Raw genomic sequence first — 22504 nt, 5'->3', positions numbered from 1 at the left:
GCAGGCATGGTAACCCACTCCAGTATTCTTGCCTGGAGAATCCCCATGGACAGAGGAGCCTGGCAGGCTGCAGTCCGTGGGGTCTCAAAGAATTGGACACAATTAAGCGACTAAGCACACAATCTAAGATGGGCTCAGAGTGGAAGGGAAGACCACTTAGCTAATAAAGAATATCTGGCACTAGGGTGGAAGGAGGAGACTTCTTAAACATGACACCAAAAGTTCAAGTCATAAGGTGAAAAGTTGGTCGATATGACCAAATAGGAATTTAGGATTTCTAGTCTTAGGATCGGAGAAGGCAACGGCACCCCACTCTAGTGCTCTTGCCTGGAAAATCCCATGGACAGAGGAGCCTGGTGGGCTGCAGTCCATGGGGTCGCTAGGAGTCGGACAGGACTGAGCAACTTCACTTTCACTTTTCACTTTCATGCATTGGAGAAGGAAATGGCAACCCACTCCAGTGTTCTTGCCTGGAGAATCCCAGGGACGGGGGAGCCTGGGTGGGCTGCCGTCTATGGGGTCGCAGAGAGTCGGACACGACTGAAGCGACTCAACAGCAGCAGCAGCAGTCTTAGGATGCTGTTTTCCAAGGGAATATGAACAAGAGATGCACAGAAGGGGAGAGATACCAGTGCTAGAAAGATCCCAAGAGCAACCAGGAACCAGAGAGACGCGAATCTCAACAAAATTCCATTTCATTCTCCCTGTTGACAAAAATTAAGACTTTAGATAGACTGGCAGTGGGCCACCACTAAGTTGCAAACCTTTCACATTGTACTGGAGGGCCTTTTGGGAGCTTCCAGAGAAAACACTCGATTCCAGGGGCTACCTGGGGCTCCAGGAGAAGATTTTCTGTGCTGCCACTTCCTTGGTGGCTTGTACAATTGGCTGCTCGCACAACTCACCCGTTAGCCGGCCGCTCTAGCGCTGGGTTTCCCCAGCGGCTGGCGGAGCCTAGGAGGTTTCCTCCCCCTCTAGAAGCCACGCCCCCTATTTCTGCCGCCGCTCTAGGCGGGTCCGGCCCCGCCCCGTCCTGCCTGGGCCAGCCTGGCCCTTTAAGGCTGACCCAGCCCGGCTTGTAGCCGGGGACGCGCGGGGGAGGGGAGCGGTCACGTGGGCAGGCGGCGGCGCGACTCTCGGCTCTGGGCGCTCAGGGCCGCGGCCTCTGGCGACCCCTGTCCCTGCCCCTTACCGGCAACCACGGCCCTGTGAGCTGCCGTCAGGTACGCCCTCGTCAGGTACGCCCTCACAGGGCCCCCTCCACCTCCTAACCCCGGGACCTCCCGGCGCTTTCCCCTCTTGACTGGTGGTCCGGGCAGGACTCGCCTGGTGCCCGGCTTGCGTGACCACCGCCCCCTGCCGCGGGTCCGTCCTCTCCAGCAACTCGTTCCTCATTCCCAGCCCTGTCCCCGGCCCGAAGCCCAGTCCGGCTGAGGGCGTCCTTGGCTGGAGTGTATTGAAGGAGTCTGAGCGGAACTCACTCTTCGTCTCTTTCCCAGGTGGCTCCGGACGCGCCAGGCTGGGGCCGCCTCTGAGCGCCCCGCGGGGCTATGGACGTGGAGACAGCAGAGGAGCAGGGGGGCCCTGCGCCCCCGTCAGGTGTACCCTGCGGACCTTGTTCCGCCGGCGCCCCCGCCCTCGGGGGGCGGCGGGAGCCCAAGAAGTACGCAGTGACCGATGACTACCAGTTGTCCAAGCAGGTGCTGGGCTTGGGTGTGAACGGCAAGGTGCTGGAGTGCTTCCACCGGCGCACTGGGCAGAAGTGTGCCCTGAAGGTCAGTGACCCCGCGCTCCCGCATGGGCGGGGGCCCAACAGCAGAGCCCTGTGGATACGGGCTATGCCTAGGGCCTCTGTTAAGCTTCTTAGGCTAAGCATTACCGTTTTCTCCTCTTACTCGTGTGTAAGGTTGGGCTCCTGGTCCCTCCTGCTTCACAGATGAGGAAACTGAGGCTTAGCTTAGCTAAGCTCAGAATGTCCCAGGGAGCAAGGGGGTGTAGTTAGCTGTGGGTAGAGCCTGCTGTACCCGGAAGCAAGGAGTGAGTAATTCCTGACTCTGGGTTTCTGGCTGGGCCTGTGAGTTTGGGCCTGAGGGGGACCTGCATTCAGCTTGGCTGCTCCTTCTATGAGAAACTCTTCTGACTGGAATGGGTTTCACTTACTTTCTGCCTGAGTCCCCACAAAAGCTTGGGGTGGGGCTAATTCTCCTGAGGCCCCTGTCTGCCTAGGCTGGAGTGGTGACAGTCTCCCAGGGCTGACTGGTAGGCAAGCCTGACACCCACTGCCCCTGTGGGCAGGAAGCTACTCATGGGCTCCAAATGAGTCAACCAGACCCGGGTTGAAAGGGGCAGACCCTCCTCCGACCTGACCCACCCCGTTTCCTGGGCAGAGGGCGGGCCAGCCATCTAGCCACATCACACCATAGACTCTCTGTGGGCCTGGTTAAGACCTCGCTGATATAGTTGGAGTCCCGGAGTCTTGAGGGTGCTGACCGAGCTCCGTAGCCCTGGCTTAGGTCATACAGTTTTGGGCCCAGGACTGTGCCCCATACCTCAAATCCCTTGACTCTGTCCTCGCTGGGAACTTCACTTAGTTGCAGCCTCTGCCAGCGACTTGGTGGATAGGTAGAGCATGGCAAGGAGCGTGGCTCCTGGAGGTTAGAATACAGCTGAAGATCTTCTCATTTTACAGGTGTTGCAATTATGAGCCTGAGCCCAGAGTCCTGCAGTTGTAGCTCTAATCTTTGGCCTGCATTTGCCAGCTTTGTGACCTTGGACTAGATCTTGGACTCTCAAAAATCAGGTTCCTCTGCTCAAGGGTTGTTAAGATACGGAGTTAATGTGAGCTTGGAATGGAATCATGCATGTAGAGAAAGTGGCCTGGCACAGGCCTGGCGAGGCCACAGGACTTGCTTAGGGCACAGAGTCTGCAAGTATCTGAGCAGGAACCTGGGCCCAGCTTACCAGGAGTGATAGAGGGGGTCATCTCCCCAGGGTGGTCTTGGAAGGGATCATGAGGATGGGTCTGGAAGATCTCAGGGCTGGGCTGGTGAGGCTGGGTCTCAGGCACAGCTTCTTTGCTTACGAACCCAGCCATGGAGTGGGGTTGGGAGCCCTTCTGGAGCCCCTGGCAGGGGATTCTCCAAGTCCTTCAGGAAAAGGGTGGCTCTTCTGAGGGGAGATGGAGCTAAGGAAGTGAGCAGTGACAATCTTCATTCTCTCCTTCAGCACCATCTTGGCCCTTTCACTCCTGCTTGGGTCAGGGTGCAGCCTGGGTGGGCAAGGGGCCATCTGAAGCCTCTTCTTAATACTGAGGTTTTGGCCCTGTGAGCCAGGGCTGAGCTCCGACCACCCCGTGTGGTACTCCAGAGGCTGTAAGTGAGACAGGGATGGAGTGGGAGGCTGGAGTTCATGGGCCCAGGCAGCACTGGCTTAAGCAGGACTGGCTCTAAGACTTTTCCTGCAGGTGCTGTGTTTGATAGTGGTCCCTGTTGTGGACTGGAAAGGGGGCAGATCCAGAACAGATTCCCCTGTTGTTCCCCTTTAGGCTTTTTGGGTGAGCATGGCTAGAGATGTTGGCTTGGGATCTTCAGAATTTGGTGTTAGGTTGGCCCACAAGGGGGACATGGAGTCCATGAGGCCCCCACCCCAGCACCTTCCTGTTCTTGCCACCCCCCACCCCACTCCAGTGACCAAATCCCCACCCAACTAGGCAGGTCCTCTCCTGCTTCCAAGATGGGACAACCACAACCTCTAGCACATCATACCTATATTATGAGTGATGGCTCTAGTGAGGCTATAAACCTATAAACCTTTCTGTTTATAGCCTCTGCCCCTGCACAGGAGGGCCAGGACCAGGAGACCTCAGCACATGGCCTGTCTTGGGCCCCGGGAGCTCAGTCAGTCCCTGAGTGGGTCTCAGCCCTCTCTCTGCTTCTGCCTAGCTGTTTCCCCAATTGCCCCTGGTCAGCCTAAGCAGAGGCCCTGGGCTCTGGCCTTTCTGCCTCCCTGGACCTACATCCCTTCCCAGGCAGACCTCTCCTTGGCTTGTAATCTGGCTTTGTCCAGGCCGTCTCTGCCATTTGTGGGCCAGGCCTAGTGTCCTGCCCTCTCTTCGTGCCTGTCTTCCTGGCCCTGTTGCTCAAAGTGATAGATAGTGCTTGGCATGAAGCCTAGAACACAGCAGACGCTCATAAAACAGGAAGAGCTGTGGTCAGTGTCCCTGTAGCTGTTGCTGTTCTTTGGGGGCCCCAGAGAAGCAGGCTCCTCCTTCCTGGGGAGCTGGGCCTCTTCTCCTTTCCCTGAGCCCCTGACCACTTGGCCTGATCCGTCTTGGCCTCCCTCACACTCAGTGACTCTCTCCCGAGGAAGCTTCTACCCGCAGTGCCGACATTCCAGTCTCCACACCACCCTTAGCACCTCTGTAGTCCCTTTGGCAGGAACTGGAGGTCTGCCTGCCAAGTGTCTGGGGCAGGGGACTGCCTCCTACTGACCTCTTGTTTGTAATCCCTTCCAGGGCTAACTGGTTCATTGACACCCCATATCTTCACTGCTAAGTGGACACAGCCACCCCTTCACATGGAGAGCCAGTCCCTCAAGCCTTATCCATATAAGAAAGTCAGGACCTGGAGTTAGTTAGTGGTCAGAAGCCACATGACTTGATTGGGATGGGAAATTATAGCAGAGACCAGAATCATCTCCCCTCCTGACTTTCTGCCAAGTACACGTGTGATCCCTGGCCGCCTGGCAGGCAGAAATGATAGTGACAGTTAGATAAATGGAAACAAAGGCTTGTGGGAGGGAGGTTCCAGAAGGAGGGAACGTATGTATACTTATGGCTGATGCATGCTGATGTGTGGCAGAAACCAATACAATATCGTAAAGCAATTATCCTTCAATTAAAAGTAAATCATAGAAAACAAAAAAACAAAGGCTTGAGTAGCTTGAGGGGGTCTGCAGTGGGAGTCTTCTTTCCCAGTCCTGCTCTCCGGCCTCTGGGTCCACTAAAAAATGTTAGGAGCCCCTGGGGCTCCCAGTGCCGTCCTCGTCCTGTCTTTGTCGGAGTGGAGTTTTGGGGTGTTGAATCCACATGCCAGGAGGTCCCTGCGTTGCTCCATGGGTGGGGCTGGCCTGTTGGAGCTGGTGCTGTGGAGCTGGATTTGAGGCTGGGTGGGGCTGCCTGGCAGGCCAGGTACTTTCTCATTTAGCAGCTGCCACCCCTTCACCTACCACCTCCAGACCGGTCAGATCACCCTCTGCAGGGCCTCGTTTACTGAGTTGACACATCAGGAAGCGTGTGGAGGGCTGGCCGCCTCATACAATGGAGTCCCCCCTAGTGGTTTTACTGCATCTCTCCAGGCCGCCCCTCTCCTGAAAGGAAAGAATCTGAGTAACTCCAGTACTACCAGACTCAAGTAGCCTTCTGAACTGCCAGAAGTGGGCAGTTTGTTTTTTGAAATGAGGATCTTAGGGAGGGTGTCAAGCCCTATGAAATGCAAATAGCAGGATTTGGGGACAGTTTGAAAATTTTTTAATTTTTCTTTATTTTTTTTAATAAAAAAATTTCTTTATTTTTCGCTATGCTGGGTCTTCATGGCTACGTGAGCTTTTTCTCTAGTTGCGACGGGTGGAGGCTACTCTCTAGTGGTGCTCAGGCTTCTCACTGTGGTTTCTCTTGTGGCAGGGCACGGACTCTAGGGCTCACAGGCTTCAGTAGTTGTGGCTTCAATAGTTGGGGTGCACAGGCTTCTCTGCCCTGTGGCATGTGGGATCTTCCCGAATCAGGGGTCGAAACCACGTCCCCTGGTGGCAGGCAGATTCTCTTCCACTCAGCCACCAGGAAAGTCCCAGAAGGGGATTGTTTTGAGATGTTTCCGGCCCGGCCCAGCTGGCCTCCCTCACAGCTTCAGCAGCTGTGTTCCTAGCCTGCTGTCAGGATCCCCTCTGCTGGGACTTTCAGAATCATTTTCCCACCCCAGCCGGGAACTGATGCTATCTCTCCAGGCTTCAGACCTTGGTGTTGTGGGGTCTGATACTCCCAGGAATGGCCGACAGTTTTCCGGAGTGTTCTGTCTGCCGGGCCCTGGCCCTGTGCACAGTACACGTTATCTTACCTAACTCTTTTCATTCCCATTTTATGGATGAAGACACTGATACTCAGAGAGGTGATTCACTTGCGCAAGATGGCCAGCTGCTGTGTGGCAGGACTGGGACATGTGTCTAGGCAGTTTGATCCCAGAGTCTTAGTGCCTAACTCACCTCATGCCTCATGCAAGTCTGTGGGGACGTAGGAGGCTCTCTGACACTCGGCTCCTGGAAGAAGGCTAACAGCGTCCTCCATGACTGCACTGGGCCCCAGGCGGTCCTGCTGCTGTTTGTCTGCGTCTGTCTAGCTCTCCTCATTGTGCAGGGTGCTATGCTTGGGAGTAGACAGGTGGTGGTCCCCCCCCCCCCACAAAGCCAGCACACAAGGACCGTGCTAGCTGTGGGAATGCCTCAGAAAGGGTGTATGGTTCATCTCAAGCCTTGTGAGTCTCAGACAAGCCCAGCCCAGCAAAAGTCCAGGGTGCCACAGGCAGGAAGTTAGGTTGGTGAGTGGGCGAGAGGAAACTGTCAGGACTGGGCCAGCCAGGGGAGGTTTCCTGGAAGAGACTGCCAGCTTCCATGCAGGCCTCTGGTCTGAGAAGCATGTGGATGACAGAGGAGGGCACAGGGGCTGTGTGTGTGTGACAACATGCTTGGTTTGCACAACTCAGCACTTGCTGTGGGGTACTGCTTCCCCACTCCCAGTCTTGTGTCCTCATCTCAGCAAGTGATGTCCAGGCCCTAACAAACTCTGGGGAGCCGTGGAGGGACCAAAGGGCCCTGTGGAAGAAGAGGCAGTTAGGTAGGATTTGAAGGATTGGGGAAAGGTCAGCAGTGGCTCTCCCTCGCCATTTGTCAGAACTCAGATTCATACGTCATCCCACTAGACTAGAAAGTGAAATTGAAAGTGTTAGTTGCTCAGTCATGTCTGACTCTTTGCGACCTCATGGACTGCAGCCCACCAGGCTCCTCTGTCCGTGGGATTTCCCAGGTAAGAGTACTGGAGTATGTTGCCACTTCCTTCTCCAGGGGTCTTCTCAACCCAGGGATCAAAGCCGGGTCTCCCGCATTGAGGCGTCTGTCTGTCTTTGGTGCCCTCCCTCACTAGGTGGGCAGAAACCTGCCCTCCTTCTCCCAGAACTTTCTTTCGTAGTGTCACCAGGACCCTTGTGAAATGCTATTTCCAGGGATGCTGTAGGGTCTTCTGGGTCACCTGGGCTATTGTTCAGCCCACAGCCTGGTCTCCCTGACAACAGAGGTCTGTTATGTGTCTGCCTGGTCCCCAGGTTTGCCCTTGGGGAAGTTGCTCTCCTACTCGGATCCCTCATCTTCCTCTCCCAGGGCCTCCTTGGGACGTCCTCGTAGGAGGCCCCTGCGAGGGTGCAGCAGGTGGAGCGTCTGGCTCTGCAGGCCCCCAGCCTCATCTGGTCCCAGCCTGGCAACTGGCTGCCATGTGTCCAAAGGTGATGGCCACCAAGCAAGGACTGGGGACAGCGGTTGTCCTTAGGTGAGGCACCTTGCCAGCACACCTGTGCTGTAAAAGTGGGTGCCAGGTGCTACGTGGATGGGTGGGTCTGCTGCTCTAGGGGTACAGAGACCACAGCCCCAGTCAGCTCCCACAGGCTCCCACCTTTTCTGAGGAGAACTTTGCTGCCCTCCCTCCTGCCTCTTTGGGGCCATGTGTGGCTCCACATGACAGGCTGCCTGGGCTTGAGAGAGGACCAGACTCTGGGCTTCCTTCTGCCTTCTCCCCGAGTAACCTTGGAAAAAGGCAGTTTGGGAATTTTTTGCAAAACAGTTGTCTTTGTGGCAAGGGGTTTGGATATGTGGTGGGAAGCAGAAGTTGGTCTTGGTGGCTAACATCCCCAGGATCCTGTCGTGAGACAGCAAGAGCCTGTAAGGCCCAGGGCTGTCATTTGGGGCGGCCTGAGTACATTTCTTTGTTGTTGTTGTTCAGTCACTCAGTCGTGTCCAACTCTTTGTGACCCCATGGACTGCAGCACGCCAGGCTTCCGTGTCCTTCACCATCTCCTGGAGCTTGCTCAGATTGATGTTCACTGAGTTGGTGATGCCATCCAACCATCTCCTCCTCTGTCATCCCCTTCTCCTCTGCCTACAATCTTTCTCAGCATCAGAGTCTTTTCCAATGGTTGGCTCTTCACATGTGGTGGCCAAAGTATTGGAGCTTTAGCTTCAGCATCAGTCCTTCCAATGAATATTCAAGGTTGATTTCCTTTAGGATCAACTGCTTTGATCTTGCAGTCCAAGGGACTCTCAAAAGTCTTCTCCAACACCACTGTTCAAAAGCATTGATTCTTTGGTGCTCAGCCTTCTTTATGGAGCATTTCTTAGCGGCACATTCTTGGCCTTCGTCAGGACTCCCTTGTGTTCACACTGCACCTGGGGCAGCCAGCCGCTTCCAGGGTTGGAAAGAATGGTATGAAAGAATCCCCTCCCCACCCTCTGCCCTTCAGGAACTAATTGGATTAGGCCTAGTGTAATTGTGATTAAAATCCTTCTGTGTGGGAACTGTGGCAGTGTGTTTAGGGCAGGGGTACCAGGTGGCTCTTTGGGGGAACAGGGCACCTCAGGAGGCCTTTTTAGCACTGGACAGGTCAGAGACGCTGAGAAAATTGATTTGGGTTTTATTTTTTGCCGGTTTGGGATTAGGATCGCTTTTCTCTTTTGACTGTGGCTTTGTGCTTGCTGCTTTCCCTTTGTGATGCTCTCCCTTTCTGTCTTCTCCGCCTCCTTGTCCTTTCCCTTTCTTCTTTCCCAGCTCTGTTTCTCCTGCTGTCACTTGGTTGCTCCCCTCTCAGACCCTGCCCCTCTGTCCTGTGGGTTTCGGGCTTGGTATTGGCTGAGGGCAGGCAGAGGACAGACGGGGGCTGGTCCGGTGCTCAGGACTCATCCTAGTCACCCTGAAAGTCTGCTCCACCCCCAGGGATCGGACGAGGGTAGGACAAGAAGGAGGAGCCCCGCCCACACCCTTGCTGCTCAGTGTTTCCTCCTGATTCCGGCCTTGACCGGGTGCTCCTGGAGCAGTAGCGTCAAACCTGTAACCTGAGGCGTCCCCGTGGGGTGTGGGAAGTCAGCCTTGGCTGTGGCCTCCGCCGGTGGGTCTCCTTTTATGGCTCAATGGTTGAGCCTTTTGCTTGGGACAGTGGTGCAAGACTGGGACCCCCCAGGATTCCTGGGTTGAAGTTGGGGAGAGAGGGGCTGAAGGAGCCTGGAGTGGGGCTCCGAGACTCGATGGGGCCACCTGTGAGACTGTGTGCCGCCCCGCACTCCTGGGCTGAGCACCCCTGAGCCGCTGGCCCTCTAGCCTGCACCCGGCCCCTGCCCCCACCCCCACCTCAGTGTGGCTCACAGTCTATTTCAGGAGTGTGACGGGCCAGAGCCTTGACCTGCCACTTGCACTGCCCTGTTCTTAAGGGCTCAGCCTCCGAGGGATTCGCCAGGCAAGAATACTGGAGTGGGTAGCCATTCCCTTTTCCAGGGGATCTTCCTGACCTAGAGATTGAATCCGGGTCTCCCGCAGATTCTTCACCATCTGAGCCACCAGGGAAGCCCCCAAGGAACTCATAGTTTATTCCATAGCTGTTCCGTGAACCCACACAAGCCCCCTTCTTGGGCTGTGCCTGAGGGCCTGGCGGGTGCTCTCCATGCCCTCTGGCAGGCAGTGGCACAGGGGGTGGGGGTGAGGGTAAGAGCACCCACTTGTCCCTTTGAATGCTTCCAACATGCTGAACACAAATACAGAATCCAAGAATGGGTTGTTATCACCACCTTGTCACTGATATGGAGATTGAGATTCAGAAAGGCAAAGAAGCCCTGGAACCCTGGCCTGTCTGGCAGCCAGATGGTGGCTCTCAGCCTTCCTTCCCTGTGTGCCCTGTCAGTGGGGGTCAGTAATGTAAGGGGCTGGGTGCTCTGCTTCTCAAGGGCCCCCCTTTTAAGACGGCTATGAAGAGGATACCCCAAGATGCCGCTCCTGGGCCAGCTGGCAGTGGTGTTGCCAGGGGAACAGTCAGCTGTGGTGATACCACCGGTTGGGTATGTGTCCTACTAGGGACAGGAGCTGGGCGATTATGACTCAGGTTCGAAGACCCCTCTCCACTGCTCTGTATGACTCGGTTCACGCCCTGAGTCAGCTGAGCCTGTACTGGGGTGTGTCCTTACCCTTGGAGGCCTGGGAGAGGGAGGGTGAGTCACTCAGCCCATTCCCGTGTCAGGAGTGTCCCTGCTGCCAGGCTGTCACCCTGGCTGCCCACAGGGCGGGGCCTTCCTCCCCTTCTACTTCTTCCTCATGGCTGTGGCTCCAGAGACTTCTGCCAGGAGCCAGGGGTCAGGTGTCGAAGGCCTGGAGCCTTCTAACCCAACAGGAGCAGCAGAGAGAAAGGGGCCAGGCGCCAAGCGAGGCTGGAAGCCTGGGCAGCCGGTTTCCCTGCCTCCCCAGGGAGGAGCCTGGCTGCTGGTGCTCACACAGGTCTGTGTGGGGAGCTGCAGGGACGCAGATGAAGCCAAGGGAAGCGGGAGAGATGCAGAGCGGATATGAGGTTGGCTGAAGCCAAGGGAAGCGGGAGAGATGCAGAGCCACTTTGTGTTCCTTTGTCATCTTCGTCCTCCAGGGGAGAGACCAGCTGTCATTCTTGTGAGAGCTCGGGTGTGCTGGGTCCCTTCTCCAGAGCTGACCACAGCATGGCCAGCTGGGGGCCTCTGCAGGGGTCGCTTGGGCATGGCCTCAGTCACCCTCTCCACACCTGCCAGTCCTCTGTAGCCCTGCGCGGGCTCTATGGGCACCACTGGCCAGCTGGGGGCACAGACTTTGTGGCCAAGGTGGGGTCTCTTCATGAGGAGGGACCATTGAAGAGATCCTCCTTTTTTTAAATTTATTTTTTATTGAAAGAGAATTGCTTTACAGAAATTTGCTGTTTTCTGTCAAACCTCAACATGAATCAGACATAGGTAGAAGAGACCTTTTTGAGGTTAAACTAAAACACATTTGCTAAGAATTTTCCTGTCTTAGGATGAAGATGTCTTATTTTTATGCTATCACAGAAGAAACAGAACCAGGGTAATGTTTCACCGTTATGTACCTGATTTTGACAGAAAAATCCTCTTTTCCTCTAAGAAGTTAGACGATAAGAGAAGCCAGACCCTCTGAGTATGTGCTCAGGGGCTTGCAAGGCACGTGTATGGCCTCTCCTCACCTGCTGTGGGAAGGCTGTGGGCCAGATGCTGGGGTCTGCCACCTCCTGGGGCAGAGGGAGCTCTGATCCTGCCACTTACACACTGTGTAACCTCTGGGAGTGGAAGGAGGTTCTAGCTCTTTCTGGGCCTCTTTCCCTACCTATGAAACGGGTGCCCATAGTCTCAGACCTGCCTGCTCCCCTCCCCTCAGTGCCATAGGTGAGGAGACTGCAGGCCCATTTCACAGATGAGGAGCTGGGGTTCAGGTCATTAAGGTCAGGGTCACTACATACTCTGCAGAAGGGGACATTGCTTGAACAGGGGCACGAACGAGCCCAGGATGTAAAGGTATCTGCCACCTGGGAGAGTGGGAATGTGCCCCTACCTCCAGTCTGCCCAAGCTGAGGGCCAGGTCAGTCCCCTGGTTTAGGTCCCTAGCACTCAGCCATGGTTCCTGTGCCCCAGGGTCCCTTCCCTGAGATCAGCCCTGATCTTCCCACACCCTGGAGGGCCTGCCCCTCCTCACTGAGTCTTTCACAGCAAAACGGTATCCAGAGACTTCTTTTTTTTTTAATGTGGACCATTTTTAAAGTCTTTCTTGAATTTGTTGTAATATTGCTTCTGTTTTATGCTTTGAGTTTTTGGCTGCGAGGCATGTGAGATCTTAGCCCAGACAGGTATGGAGCCTGTACCGTACCTTTGGATTGGAAAGGCCTAACCACTGGACCACCAGGGAAGTCCCAATATCCATAGACTTTTGACTCTTAGTCTACTTCTGCACAGCCTGGTCCTGTCCCTCTCAGGATCTGTTTCCTGTGACCTGCTGGACTGGAGGGGATCAGCCTCCCTGGGTCCTAGAGGCTGTGCCTGAATTGCCCCCAATTCTGGTGACCAGAGAGGTGAAGAGCAGGAGGCCACATCAGAGCGAGACCCAGGGGGACTCGTGAAGCCAAGCAAACCTCAAAGCCCATTTCTACTCTGCACTTGGCACTGTGCTTGTCTGAGCTCTCTGTGTGTTCTCAGTAAGTACTGTCACGGTCCCCATTTTCCAGATTGGTTCGGTGCGGATCGGATGGAACTGGCCCCTGCATCCAGCATGCAGGTCTGTCTGACCCAGAGCCCTGTGGCATAGCTGGTCCTTCCTATGCGTGGGACCCGCGCCTGCTCCAGCTAGCGCTTGTGTTCCCACCGGCCCTCCCCCTCCCTCACTGGGAGCCTGGCTTAGCTTCCTCTTTCCAGAAGCATTCTTCCCCTACCCCAACCCTCACCCAGACCTGGCACTTCTACTTTCGTTTCTAGGTTTTCTGGGGCTGGTAGGAGGCAGACAAACTGAGGCCACCAAAATTTAGCAAATTGAAGGAGTCTTGTGTTCTTTAGTTTTTTTTTTTTTAATTGTTTTATTTCTTTCTTTTTGGTGGTGCTGGGTCGCACTGCTGCACAGGCTGTCTCTAGTTGGGATGTGCGGGCTTCGCATTGCAGTGGTGTCTCTTGTTGCGGAGCAGCGGCTCTAGAGTGCAAGGCTTCAGCAGTTGTGGTGCACGGGCTTCATTGCTCCATGGTATGTGGGATCTTCCCAGGTCAGGGTTTGAAGCCGTGTGTCCTGCATTGGCAGGTGGATTCTTTACCACTGAGCCACCATGGAAGCCCCCTGAGATTTCACAATTTCAAAATGTGTGTTGGCTCTCCTGCTGGCAGAGCTTCCCAGGCAGATATTGGGCTCAGAGCCCCAGCCACTCCCACCTCCCAGGACTCTGGTGGCAGGTGATTAGGGAGGCTCCAAGCCAGTCAAGCCACTTTCCTCTCATTCCCAGCCATCAGATACCCCAGCCTTGGCCTGGTTTGGGAGCAGCTCTTTGGGGGCCCTCCTTGTTCCTGGTTCTGGTCTGCCAGGTTCTAAATCTGGAAAGAAAGAAAAAGAGAGGAGAAGGATCCAGGCCCAGTTCCTTAGTGCCTACATCCTCATCAGGCATCCTAACCAGCAGTAACTCATCCATAGACCCTGGTCCCGGGGGACAGTCTGTGGCAGCATTCCCAACTTCAGCTCCCAGCCTGGCCCCCAGGAAGGACCAGTAAATGTTCGTAGGGGTCAGGAAGAGATCTGTAAAACGGGCAGTCCTCCCTGGGCATGACGGTTGACTCCTGGTTCCCAAAGGACTCCTAGACTCAGAGGTGGCCCTGTGTGACACTTGTGACCCAGAGAAGCTATAAAACCTTCCTGAGCCTCTGTCTCCTCAGTTGAGAATGATGGTCAGTGGTGTCCTTGTTGAAGGACAAAAGCTCAGGTGTGTGTAGAGTGCCTGGTACCCAGGAGGCGCTCTGTGAACTGCCGCAGTCGCAGCCGCTGTTAACAATCATTAAATGGCAGAGCCTGGTCTAGCCCCAGGGTTGTGGGGCTGAGCTCCATGAACAAAAGGAGCACAGCAGCTGCCTGCATTGTCCTCACTGCCTAGAAGCCAGCGGGTCTGGGTCTAAGTTTTGTTTTTTTTCCAAAAAATTTCAGGATAATTCTGATATGCATCTGGATTTTAAAAAGTGATTACAGGTTTTTCTATTAAATCGTAGGTTTGGCAATGTAGAGTTCTGTTATTCTTTCATTGCGGGTCCCAGTTTTGACTCTCACGACCTAGTGGTGTGACTCTGGGCAGGTCATTTCACCTCTCAGAGTCACGGCTTCCCCACAGGAAAAGGACGATGCTGGTTCTCCTCAGCAGATGGTGAGTCCTGAATGAGGTGGTGCCTGTGACCAAGCACCGTGGCCAACGCAGCACTGGCCGAGCACCAGGGAGGGACAGTTGTTGCAAAGGGGGTGTAACTCCATCAGTCATCCGGCGTTCAGACGGGGCCCAGGCATCTGGGGTCAGGAGCATCATGTGAGCCGACCTCCCTGGAACTCAGCCGCTGAGGAGGACAGGATACAGCCAGAACTTAATGAAGCGAGGTCTCATCTGGCGTGGGGCCAACTCATCCATAGCTGCAAAATCGGTTCCATTAGCTCCCTTAATGAGCTACGAAAGCCGGGGAAATGAGTGCGTGAGAGAGTAATGGCACATGTCTGAGGCTCTAATTTGAGACTGTGGTTAAAAAGTCAGATTTGACGTGACCAACAGCTCTCCAATAGCACTGATGCCCTTGCGGGGAAGGAGAGGGTGAAGCCAGTGAGGAGGGGACGAGTCTGGCTCTATAAAGAAAACTGTTATTGTTATTTAGTGGCTCAGTCATGTCTGACTCTTTTGTGACCCCATAGACTATAGCCTGCCAGGCTTCTTTGTCCATGGGATTTCCCAGGCAAGAATACTGGAATGGGTTGCCATTCCCTCCTCCAGGGGTGCTTGACAACTCAGGGATGGAACCTGCATCTCCTACGTAGGCAGGTGGATTCTTTACCATCTGAGCCCCCTGGGAAGCCCTTATAATGAAGATACTGAGACCTTAAGAAGGAAATTCCTGCTTAGAACCCTGAACTTGAGGTCAGTCTATACCATCCCATCAGAGGCTATGCTCTCCGTTCTAAGTAGGCAAAGCAGCCAGCACGGGTCCCATGAGCTGGCCAGGGGCCGGAATGCCATGCCTGCTGCTAATGGCACAGGGCGGGTGGTCTCAACATCTGGCTCTGAAATGAATCCTGCTCTTCCAGTGGTGTTTCATAAAGTTAGATATGTCCCCATGGGAAAATAATCCCAAGTAATTACAGAGCTTGGAGCCAGAAAGAACCTCAGATATGGTTGAGTTGAAAACTCTTACCAAGAGGGGGTTTAGTAAGTCCAAAGTGCTTTTTCTCACCTGTAACCTCACTCTGTAGAGAATTGGGGTTCTCCACAGTGGAAAAAAAAACGTCGCAAACCTAGATTTCCCCATAACATTCTGTGCAGACCCACTGCCTGAGTGTTTGACACCCAGCGTGCGTGTTGTGGTGTAATCAACGACCCAGAGATGCCACTCCTGAGAATTCCAGCCTACCCCTGCCTGAGGCTGGGCTGAGACCCCGGCGTGGGAGAGAAGGTGTTGGGGGAGCTCAGCAATCCTTCCTGCCTTTCTCTCCTCGGGCACCAAACAAAGTTGGAATTCCAAGAAAGTGGAAATCATGGGAATTTGCTGACCCACAGATCAGTGAGAGGAAGTAGATCCCTGGCCTCTGGGAGGTTCAGGCTGTGGGCCGTCCTGAAATCCAGAGTTCATATTTCTTAATTTGCTGCTGTTTCACTGATGGGAGAGATTATAAACCAGCTATCTTCCCCCGGAAGGAGTGGGTGTTCCGGCAGAGGCCCCAGCAGCTTGGCCAAGGCTGTAGGTTAATTGGCTGGGAGTGTGGAGGTTGGGGTGGAGTGGGAGAGGCTGCTTGTCCAGCCCAGGGCCTTGGGGCGTCCTGTGTGTGTGGGAGGGCGGAGAGAGAGGGCGATACTGTGAACATTTTTACTAGAGAAGATGTCCAGGGGTGAACTGGCTATGTGAAGGGGCATGTGGGTCTGGGAAGGTAGCCTTTCCTGGGCTGGGAGATGGCTGAAGAAGGGTGATGGGGGTTGGTCCCTAGGCTGTGTCTTACAGAGTCACTGCAGACACCCCAGATCTGTCTGATGCTCTGGGAAGGCAGACAGAGTGCTTTCACAGCTCTGGGCAACATGAGGTGGAGGGTCCTGCAGTGGAGATAGGATCTCAGTGGGAGAGGAGGTCTGAGCAGAAGGGTCTAGGCTTGGTCACCTGCCCAGGCAAGACTGTCACAGGTTGAGTTGTGGCAGCAAGACCCCAGTATTTCTTGGGCACCTGTCTATACCCAGTTCTCTGCTTGACACTTCAGAAAAATAGAAAATATTGAGAAAAATAGACAAATAAATGGACAGATTGTTGTTGTTTAGTCACTAAGTTGTGTCCAGCTCTTTTGCGACCCCATGGACTATAGCCCAGCAGGCTCCTCTGTCCATGGGATTTTCCAGGCAAGAATACTGGAGTGGGTTGCCATTTCCTTCTCCAGGGGATCTTCCCAATCCAAGAATGGAACCCACATCTCCTGCATTGGTAGGCAGATTCTTTAGCACTGAGCCACTTGGGAAACCCAAATGGACAGATCGATGGGCCTTATTTTCAAAGTTAATATCATAGAGTTCAGAGACGCACACATACCTTGGCCCACACACACTGACACACATTCCTCATACCCGTACACACCCATGCACGTACCCCTTGCATGCATGTACTCATGTGTTCAGGTACCCATGTTTCCAAGCACATGAACACACTTACACACATACTCCCCTGCTCGTGTGCACGCCACGCCCCTATGCACACATTTATTTTGGAGCAAGATTCCCGAGTCTTGCAAGCAGTAGTTTTGGCCACTGCCTCTCTGACTTGGGGCCACCCTGGCCTCTCATCCCCGCTCTGGGAGGGGTTGTCTGGATGCTCTGTGTGGAGTCCTGCTCTCCCAGCCTCACCTTACTCCAGCCTGGCGGCCCCAGGGCAGTGACTTCACCCTCCAGAGACTCTTTGCCTCAGTCTGCAAACTGGGGCTGTTGGTTTCCGCCCTGCTTGCCTCACAGGGTGGCACCAAGCATTCCCATGAGATAAAGGAAAAGAGTGTTTTGTAAACTATAAATTGTTTTCCAAACAGTCAATTGCTGCAGTTGTTTTCCCAGCTCCTGAACTCAAGAATCCCTCCACCCGCCGTAAACCCTGTGCTTGAGTGGGAAGAGACACTGTGGAGATAGTGGAGTGGTCTGGCCGATTCTGAGGCTCCATTACACCTGGAGAGCCAGAGGGGCATGGGCAGCTGTGTCTCTGGGAAGCAGGCTCCTCTGTCCTCAAGCTGTGAGGGGGTCTGCAGTCTGGTGGGGTTGGTCAGCATCTCAGCCGTCTGACTGTGGGTTCTGGGGGTTGATGAGAAATGGCAAAGGAGAGTGAGGCGAGAAGGGAGAAGTAGAAACCACTTCAGCAGAGTCTGTAACTAGAGCATTGTCATTTGATCAAGGAAGTGTCATCTCAGATTCAGTACTTACCTGACATCAGTGGGGGGGCGGGGGCACACCTCCAGCACAGCTGGGAGCCGTCACAGAGGAAGACGCCAGGGTTCCGTCCCACAGGTGTGCAGGGGAGCCTGTTGGGCACTAGCTGGAACCGTGGAGCAACTCAGGAGACATCACAGACCCTCCCAACTCTGGTGTACCTCTGGGGGGGCTCAGGGGCATCGAGTGGGAGTGAGACCAAGATGTGGATCTGTTGGGCACCCCATCTTCTTTTCTTCCCAGCTGTGACTGGGGACCAGGATACTGAGTGGCCTCCAGCAGTTTCAGGTGTTAGGATATGGGGGTCAGTGGAGACCCAGAGGCTGCTCAGTGAGCACAGTGATGTTGGCAAGGGGCTGTAGTAGGTACTTTGAGGAGCCCCTGACCAGAGGTCCCCTCTGTGGTTCCCATCCTTCCAGTGCAGACCAAGCCCTGCATCTTAACACCAGGGAAACAGAGGCACAGAGAGGCAAAAGACCAGCCCCAGGTCACACGGAGAAGAGGAGTAGAACCCAGGCCTCCTGTCTTAGCCCTGTGCCCTTTTCCATGCCTGGGAAGATGGGGCTCTTGCTTGAGGACCCCTTTTATGAAGGATAGTGACCCCTCAGGTACTTGCATGAATGAAGCCTACTTGTAGCCATGGGCTTGTGGGCCGGAGGAGTCAGGATGGGCTTCCTAGAAGAGGTAAAGTCTGGTTCGCCAGAGGGCGCAGGTGAGTACAGCGGGGAGGAAGTTGGGCTGGGTTGTCATGTCTCTCATTTGTTGAGCCTTCCTGGCTCCTCCCTCAGTTTCTTCTTATTCTCTCCTCATGGTGGGTTGTGAGGGTTTCTTCCCTTTCCCCCGACTTGATAGGTTTGTTCATTAAATCCCCAAGTATTATCTGAGCCAGTGCTCTGTGTCAGCACTGGAACCCAGACTGGCCCTGCCCATGGGGGCCCACAGTCTGAAGCCGGAGACGGCCCAGTGCCAGCCTGACTGGGGAAACGGCCGCATGATCTGGGATCAGTTACTCATCTCTCCCTGCCTCCATGGTGGTAATAAAGTCCCTTCCTCCTAATATTTGTAAAAGGCTCAGAACAGAGCCAGGCATATTGAAAGTGTATTGTCTAAATGTGTATGTGTGTGTTTATAGAGTTATCAAAGGAACAGGCTAATTGTAGGTCATGAGAAAGTGGTGCATAGGAGGGAAGAGAAAAGGGAGATGATGCAGGAGCTTTCTGGGAGCGGGCAATGTTTTCTTAAGATTAAAAAAAAAATCTATATTTATTTATTTGGTTGCACTGGGTCTTAGTTGCGGCGTGTGGAATCTAGTCCCCTGACCAGGGATCAAACCCATCATCCCATCCTTTGTTCCGGAGCTCAGTGTTTTCTCCCAGACCCCAGCCGGGGACTCCCAGGTTAACCCCACCTCCCTCTACCTTCATGCTCCCTCCAGCCTGGTGGAGGTGCAGAGGCAAAAACCACTGAGGGAGGTGCTGGGAGGACTTCTCAGAGCAGGAGACATCTGAACCGAGCCCAGAACGTTCCTCAACAAGGGAGAGCTGGCCCAGTGGAGAAGGAGATGGAGCAAGAGAGCACAGGGTGTGGGCAGAGCGTGAGGCTTGTTTGGGGCCAGTGCGTCTGGTGTTCCGACCTGAGCCAGGTGTTCTGGGGCCAGGGCAGCAGAAAGGGAGCCCGGAGAGGAAGGCAAGCTCTGGATACCAGGGAAGAAGGTGGTCTTTATCTGGAGCATGAGGGCTAGAGATTTAAGGAGTGAGGGTGGGGACGGGTGGAGAAGAGCCAGAGGGGAGGAGGTGGGACTGAGGACCCCACAGAAAACCTATCAGCTGTGGGCTGGGCCTTTGAGGAGAGGAGAGAGAGGACCCTGGTACAGGGGTTGGGGTACCAGAAGCAGGACAGAGTGAGGGTCCAGGAACCCCCCTGGAGGCCCTGCCAGGACATGGGCAGGTCGGCTAGGGAAGAGGTGTTGGGAGGCCAAGCAGAGACGAGGTGCAGAAAGGACAGAGCAGGGAGGGAAAATGCATCTTTGATCCTGTGGAGGCACCTCAGGACGCAGTGGGGGCAGGGGGAGCCGATGTGACCAAGCCTCTTTCCCCCAGTGCTGTTAAGTAAGAAGCTGGTGCATGGGAGCTGTGTGGGCAGAGAACAGAGGAGGCAAAGGCAGCACGAGCAAGGGATCCATGGTTTCCAGGCTGGGAGCGTCTGCCTACAGCCGCCTCTGTGTGCCCCATTCTGGACTGTTAGCGGAGCGGGAGCCCCAAGCTGGTGGAGGGGCTTCCCCACCTCCTTGCACTCCACACTAGGGTCAAAGGGAACAGCCCCCCAGACCAGCATCAGACAGATGCGGAGACCCACTGTCTCCCTCTCCAGCCCAGTTGATCTTTGCCTGGATAGCTTGGTCCCAGAGGCTGCCCCGCACATGCCCTAGAGGAGGGGAGACCATCCTGCCCAGGAGGAAAGCAGGGCCCATGGTGGCCCAGGGTCCTGTGGGTACTGAGCCAGACAGAGCTGGGCTCAGCCTGTCTTGGTCTGCAGCCTTGCTCTTCAGCCCTGTTCAACCAGGAAGCAGATGTGAGCAGCCTTACCTGGGGATGCCTCATCCCTGTTCTCCCCATTCTGGGCTGCCTCCCCCAGAAGGCCAACTTCTCCACCCCCTCCACCTCTGAGCATGACCATTTCAAGGTCTTGCTCATTTCCGGCGATTGGCCTTAAGGTTGGCAGCCACAGTCTGGGGCTGAGTTAACCCGAACAAAGATCCTGACGCCCACCCACCTGCTGCCTGCTTCGCTATGATGCATCCTGTGGGGATGACTGTTATTACTCCATTTTACGGAGTTGTGGGCTGTGGCTTGGAGCTGTGAATGTTTGCTTGAGGTCACACTGAGTCATGGAGGAATTTAACCCCAAGCCCGGAAACCTCACCCTACCAAGGAGTCACCCCCATCAAGCAGGGTCCTCCTTCCCGCCAGCCTCTACCTCTGGCCCACAACCCTCATGTCATCCCACTGGAAACATGAGGCTCTACGGATGTGTGGCTCCTGGCACAGGGTCTCACACTGATGTGTGATTTGACTACAAAATCCTCTCAATTTCCACCTTAGTTGCTTCCCCTTGGGAAAGGAGGCAGGGGCTTCTCTGGCCTCTGAGCCCTTCCAAGCTTTCAGCTACCTCCCAGGCCTTCCTGAGCTACGAGCTAAGCTTGCTTGAAGCTGACCCTCAGCCAAGTGCAGGGGCTCATTGGACCACGCATCCAACCTGGACTGGAATCTTCCTTTTGCCCTTCATCAGCTGGGTGACCTCAGGCAGGTCACAGGCCTCTCTGAGCCTGTGTGTCCTTGTCTGCCAAGTGAGGGCAGTGGCACTGTCTGGGTGGCTCCTGGGAAAGTGGATTCTGGGCCTGACACTGTCTGTGCCTCCCTGCCCTCAGCTCCTGTACGACAGCCCCAAGGCCCGGCAGGAGGTGGACCACCACTGGCAGGCCTCCGGTGGCCCCCACATCGTGCGCATCCTGGATGTTTATGAGAATATGCATCATAGCAAACGCTGTCTCCTCATCATCATGGAATGGTATGCTGCCCATCCTCTCTCAGCATCTCATTGGTACCCCTGTGCCCACCCCCCGAACTCCCACCGTTCTTTAGAGGTCTCTGTTCTTCAGATAGCAGCCCCGGCAGGGCCCCCCAGCCCCTGAAGGGTGATGGACCTGGGCAGCTGGCCCCAAGGGCACTCCTGCACGGGTGGAATCCTCAGTGACTGTAATATGGCTTCCCTGGGTGTGATTCCCCCTCGGTGAGGAGGGGCTGGGAGAGCTGTCGGAGAAGGCCACCAAGCCCTGAATGTGGCTGGGATGGGGGAAGACTGGGGGAGGAGTCAGATATGTGCTGTCCCTCGGCTTTCTCCTCGCCTGGATTTGCACTCCCATGGCTCCCCCCCGCCCCCCACTCCCGATGCTGGGTGATCCTGGCCTGGATCCAGGAGCCAGCAGCCTCCTCCATCCTAGGCTTCTCCCATGAACACTGTGGCTCAGCCCTAACCTTCCTCAGAACCTGGGCCCTGGGTCTTGGCCTCCAGCTCCTCCCTGTCTGCCTTTCAAGTTCCCCCTCACCCCATAGGGTAGCAGCTCTTGAGTCAGATTTGGGGTTCAGATCCTGACTCTGTCACTCACTAGCTATGTGACCTTGGTCAGGCCTCTCACCTCTCTGGATCACTGTAACTTTCATGTAAAGTTACATGGAGGGAGATCTTAGTGTGGCATTCACCCTGTTCATTCTAAGTGCTCTGTGTGTACTGCTGAATCAGTCTTCCCAACTCTGTGAGGTTGGTGCGATAATCCCTGTTTTACCGAAGAGGAAGCTGAGGCACAGAGAGGTGAAGGGACCCACCCAGGATCACACAGCAGTGCACACAAAGGGTTTGCCCAGGGCACGGCACACAGTAGGTGCTCAGAAAACGGTGGTCATGAGGATGATAACTGACATCTCATTCCTCACCTGGGTAAACTTGGATAAAGGTGGGGCTGCCAGATCGAGACAGTGTCCCTGGGAACATAGATTCTCCCTGGGGAAGATCTTCCCCTAGTTTGAAGAGTTGAGTTCAACCCACCCAAGCCAGCAGCCCACCACATACAAGGCTCTTCAAGACATGGTGAGGCTGACAGTGACCATCCCCCAGGGGAGCAGCAGCAGGGCTGGAGGCCTGGGCCCATGACCTGGGGCAGGGGCAGATCGACGCCTGATTCTCCCCGTCTGTCCCCGCTTTCTCTGACAGCATGGAAGGTGGTGAGTTGTTCAGCAGGATTCAGGAGCGTGGTGACCAGGCTTTCACTGAAAGAGGTACGTATGTGCCGCTGCATGGGGAGTTTGGGCTGAGATGGGGCACACAGAGTTTCTTTGTGATGCTGGGCAAGACCCTGTCCCTCTCTGTGCCTCAGTTTCCCCACCTGAACAAGGGTTGGGGGGAGAGTGTTCTTCCCCCAAGGGGTTCTGTGAGTCTGTGGCAGCTTGTCAGAGATGGACTCCCCATGGGCCTGGGATGGAGGCCTCAATGCTTCTTGGTGCCAGCCAGCAGCTGAGCTGGGGGCATCTCCAGAAGAAACTAGGGGGACCAGGGTTGGGGTCTGACGTGGGGTCCTGGGTGGCAGGAGTGCACCATCTTGTGCTCTCCAAAGAGGGGTGATGGGGAGGGGCCCCCTGGGTTGCCTGACCCTTGAGTGGCATCCGTGGCCCCCTCCTCTGTCT

The 22504-nt window shown here is 55.2% G+C and overlaps 1 protein-coding gene across 3 annotated transcripts in view; it reads left to right on the top strand.

Moving 5' to 3' along the window:
• Positions 1-1071: 1071 nt before the first annotated feature.
• The window catches only part of MAPKAPK3 (MAPK activated protein kinase 3), a 28150-nt gene continuing 6717 nt past the window's right edge, over positions 1072-22504 (top strand). The window contains exons 1-4 of one of the 3 annotated variants that reach the window (XM_070360341.1): positions 1072-1223; positions 1500-1775; positions 20695-20834; positions 22035-22099. In XM_070360341.1, coding sequence (XP_070216442.1) covers positions 1551-1775; positions 20695-20834; positions 22035-22099 — 430 coding nt within the window. In that variant the 5' untranslated portion in view covers positions 1072-1223; positions 1500-1550. Of the gene's footprint in view, positions 1239-1499; positions 1776-20694; positions 20835-22034; positions 22100-22504 lie in introns of all 3 variants that reach the window. The other 2 variants (XM_070360342.1, XM_005891453.3) reach the window with 2 other exon arrangements.

The sequence above is a fragment of the Bos mutus genome, chromosome 22 (genome assembly GCF_027580195.1).
Source record: "Bos mutus isolate GX-2022 chromosome 22, NWIPB_WYAK_1.1, whole genome shotgun sequence".
Taxonomy (NCBI): Eukaryota; Metazoa; Chordata; class Mammalia; order Artiodactyla; family Bovidae; genus Bos; species Bos mutus.
Note: the sequence above shows the minus strand (reverse complement) of the source record. Positions and strands in the feature narration are given on the sequence as shown.